The sequence below is a fragment of the Limulus polyphemus genome, unplaced genomic scaffold (assembly GCF_000517525.1).
Source record: "Limulus polyphemus unplaced genomic scaffold, Limulus_polyphemus-2.1.2 Scaffold5330, whole genome shotgun sequence".
Classification (NCBI taxonomy): domain Eukaryota; kingdom Metazoa; phylum Arthropoda; class Merostomata; order Xiphosura; family Limulidae; genus Limulus; species Limulus polyphemus.
In genome coordinates, this window is record NW_013670940.1 from 23,906 (window position 1) to 28,491 (window position 4,586).

General features: G+C 31.1%; 1 protein-coding gene across 3 annotated transcripts in view; it reads left to right on the forward strand.

Annotated features, from left to right (window-relative positions):
• The window catches only part of LOC106472430, a 62,675-nt gene that overhangs the window by 23,685 nt on the left and 34,404 nt on the right, over positions 1–4,586 (forward strand). For all 3 annotated transcript variants that reach the window (XM_022401003.1, XM_022401004.1, XM_022401005.1), the window contains one exon: positions 791–1,013. In XM_022401003.1, coding sequence (XP_022256711.1) covers positions 791–1,013 — 223 coding nt within the window. The remainder of the gene's footprint in view (positions 1–790; positions 1,014–4,586) is intronic.

Sequence of the window (4,586 nt, forward strand, 5' to 3'; positions counted from 1 at the left end):
AAGGACAGGTTTATGTGTTTTAATAAAGGTGGCTTCCAAAATATGGAGATGAAAGATCAACGTTATATCTTAAGATTTGTGCAAGAACTCGGCTAACAGATGTTTCCACATATAAAAGATATCTTCAAGTTTGTACACCAAAAAAACTTTCCAAACGTGTGGATGTTTTAATTCATTCATGTGGATTACCTATAAAACAAAACTTTTCATTCAGATATAGCAATTATGGAGATATCATCAGTAAATTATGCAAATTTACATGATTGAAGACTTGAACCTTTGTTTGCCAGACAAAACATTGAAGGTCAAAATCTACCCTTTGTTACATCCCTATCCAGTGGTTAGCCCTTGTGTAACTTTGCATGAATTTCAACAACAAAAAAGTGTCCTTATGGCTATTTGACAATAGCTTTTTCTCTCTTTTTTTTTTTCCCCTCCCATTTTTAAACTTTCAAATTTGAGTTGACTCATATGGTTAGTTTTTTTTTTGTGTTTCAAAACATTTTACACTGGCTACATGGAATATATGCTCAAAATTTTCCAGAAGGTGTATAAACGATGTTTGCTAGTATCGTAAATATTTGTACATTTTATACATGTATCTTTTGTAAATAGTGAAGAAAGTTCTTATTTTATCAAATTTGTTATATACCCATCCTATATTAAATAAAAGTATCTTTACTTTAATAATGTATGCACTTTTAATGTATTTAGTTATGTGCTGGCATATATATATGTATGTATATACATGCATTTATATTCAACTTTATATTGATATGTTGGGTTCCAGCTACAAGTAGAAAACATGTTTCATGAGGACGATGAGCAGCAAGCTGAGGACAACACATACTGTGAGATTTGTGGTATGGCCGATCGTGAAGACAGACTATTATTGTGTGATGCTTGTGATTTTGGATATCATTGTGAATGTTTAGATCCCCCATTAGAAGAAGTTCCTGTTGAGGAATGGTTTTGTCCAGATTGTTTGCCAACTGTAGAAGCTAACCATCAGTGTAAGTTCCTTGTTTTTTTTGGAATGGGTTGGTTATTTCCTTACTTTGTAGATAAACAGCATTTTGTATAAGTTGAGTTTTCCCACAAAGTATACAAGTTATTTATTTTTAATTTATTAGAGATAGGCATAATTTCTGTATCTAACTTCATAGTGTAATGGTAAAGCTAAATTCACCTGTGCTATAATAATGTTATGTGTTTGTTTGATGTCTATCATTTTTTACCTTTGATAAGATTGCTAACAGTTGATAAAAATTTTTGATCATTTAGAACTGTGGCTAAAGTCTTACATGTGTTGGAAAGATCCTGTTTTAGATATCGAATGGTTGTTAACGATGCTTGTAGTAAAACTATATTTTTTATAGTTATGGCTGGTCAGGGTAATGAGATTGTTGTGCTTTTGTTTGTCAGAGTGTTGAATTTGATGTATATTATATTGATAGTGTGACTATTTAAGTTAAGTAATATGAAGTAAGCAGTTTTTGCCATAGGGTAAAAAATAAACCTTTTTTTTTTTTAACCACTTGTTCAGACAACCAACCAGTATAACATATTTAACCATCTTCCTGATATGCCTGGTACAAAATAAGTAAAAGGAATGTTTTTGAAAACATTATCCATATATATATTACCAGATTTTTTTTACAACAAGCCGTGGTTAGTAGGTTATCCTTTCTTGTTATACTGCTATTGCAAATTTAATTTTTCTAAAATAAATCTCACTGAAAACTTACAAAAATGATTATTATGTTCAAGTTGATTCCATACTCTATTTATTTTATATATATATATATATATATATAGAAATAGAGTTTCCTTTAAGTATAAATTCATTTTCATCAAGGCACTTGCCAAAGTAATATTGTTCACTAGCCAGATGTAAGAATTTGACATATCTTTATGTATAGCAATTATTAAAGGTGCAATGCAATTTTAAGGATTTAATTCTTAGAAAGGGACTTATAGCAAGTCTAATTAACTAAATATTTAAAATTCACATTTCTTTTTAAAAACCATAAAACACAATCATGTTTTAAAAAATATACATTTTCCACGAAAACATCATTTGAATTAATAAGGAGGTAGGGGATAAGTAACAACTATATAATTTGCAAATTTTACATTCTCAATTATCAAACATTGATCACAGATGATTTTTATTTTTTACTTTTTATTGTTAGTAGGAAATTTATTGGCTCTGACAACAGTTTGGATGGGTAGTAGATAAATCATTGAAAGTTTAAACATTTAAATATTAACTAAGCATGAAACATTTGACCATCATGAAAATGTTCATGTCAAGTTATGAGTCACTCTTCAGTAGTTATTTCACATATGCACATTGTTTTAGATTCAGTCTGTGAATTTCACCTCCTAGTTCCCATCATGCTTTAACTTACAAGATTCAAAATCACATTATATACTTCTTTAAGTTGAAATAAGTGCAATAAGTTGAAATAAGTGAACTCAAAACATTAAAATGCAGATTGTGCTCTGCAGAGCTTTGTTACAGTGACAGTTCAGGATCTATGCTGATTCACTTTTGTATGGAAGCACTTTTGCTAATATAATAAATTGACATTGGTTTGCTGTCTGTTGAAACATTTAGTATGTTCCCTAAATAAAACCTAAATAAAATTTCACTATGATTATAAATCATTGTTTGTCAGTTTTCTGGTTCATTTGAAAATATAGCATCCTGTACCAACTGTGACTGTTCCTATGCTGTATTGAGGCACAGAGGATTTAAATTCCAGACAACCAACTATGCAAGTCTGTACTTGTAGTGCACTCAGACAAAGATAACAGGCTTGATCATTGGGATGATCACAACTGGTATGCAAAAAATGTTTTTCTTGTAGGATACCGGATTTAGAAAGTTAATAGGTTTCATTGAGCTTGGTTATAGAATTTCATATCAACAGTCCATTACAGTGTTCATTTAGAACATTTACAAAGATTGTTGTATATTGATAAAGGCAAAACTAATTGAAGCCTCCTATGTGGCAGTCACAACAGACTGCTGGACTTGATTAGAACTGAATCATATATAACTAACTTGTCAGTATTTTCATGGCAGAGAATTAAAAAACTAGATTAATGTCCGTTTCGAAATGGATCGATAGTGCATCAAAAGTCAGTATTCATTTGCCTAATAATGCAACTAAAATTACAAATGAGTATCTATGACTGCTTTACACATACACTGCAGCTTGCAACCAACAGTGGATTTATAGTGACTATAACCTTTGATTGTATTATTGGAATGTGCACTAAATGAGTGTCATAGTTTCACCACAGTTCCATTACAACAAAGCTAAACAGGAAAAGCAATTACAAATAAGTCTTCCATAACAAAACCTTGTCCAATACTGCAAAACAATGTGAAATTCAATACATAACATGTTAGTGTGCGTGGTAGAATAGCTGTGGGCTTTAAGCACTGTTTTCTCAAACCACTTTGTTACCAAACTAAATGATGTCCATATTTTAGAACTTCAGGATGAATACTGATGAGTCTTTCAAGAAACTGCCTGTATCTGGGAGTCTTTACAGGCAACCACTATAGTGACTTCTAGTTACAAAGCAATTACAACATCAGTTGTGTACTGTCATTGTGAGTCCCAGTTATGTTTATTTGGCTGAAAACAGCACAAAAATGGTAAAGTTAGTTTTAAAGTCACTTGAAGAATGTTTTGGGCTTAATGAAGTTGGCATCGCCAGTAATACAGCTCTTGTCAGGACTATGTTAGATCCCAGACATGAGCAACTGAAATTTTTAACTTATGAAATATGCTGAGCAGTTAAACAGAATGTAGGAGAACTTTGTCAAGAAACAAAGGATAATTTAACTAAAAAAACAAAAACAGTAAATGCAATGATCAGGTGGATCATGTCACATGATATACAAAATATACTAAAAAATAAATTTCAAATATTTTGGTTCCTATTTAGGAATAAGTGGAAATTTTCTTCCTATTTCTTTGAATGGATTAAAACCATTTTAACACTAGAAAAAGTCAGCAGTTGCAGGCAGTAGTAATTAAAGTATTCATAAAAGTTGTTTGTTTCTAACATAATAATGTTGAAATTGCTTTATGCCCTTCAGAAAAATAGGGTTAAATTTTGTCCCCATTGCTAAATAAGGTGATTTAAATGTAAACAACTACAAAAAAGTAAATTAGGATATGAAGTTATAAAAACATCAAAACACAGCTATGTAAAACTATGTACACTACTAGCATAATAAAGTAAACATAACTTACATTCACTGTCGATTGAGGAGTTCGAAATGAATTACTCCTTTGATGCCCCACCAAATGCAAAATATCATTTTCTGAGGATGGAGTCCATGTTTTGGAGTCGGAAGTAGTTTTTGTGTAGTACTGAACCTTTTTTTTTTGATATTTAATATTTGCATAGAGAATCCATTTTTCATCACTGGTGACAATTCTGTCCAAAAATGGTTCACATGTGTTACGTGCGAAAAGAGACGAAGCAACGTTTACGCATTGGAAATGATGATCATCGGAGAGTTCGTGAGGCACTCAAACACCTTCTTTATGGAGTTT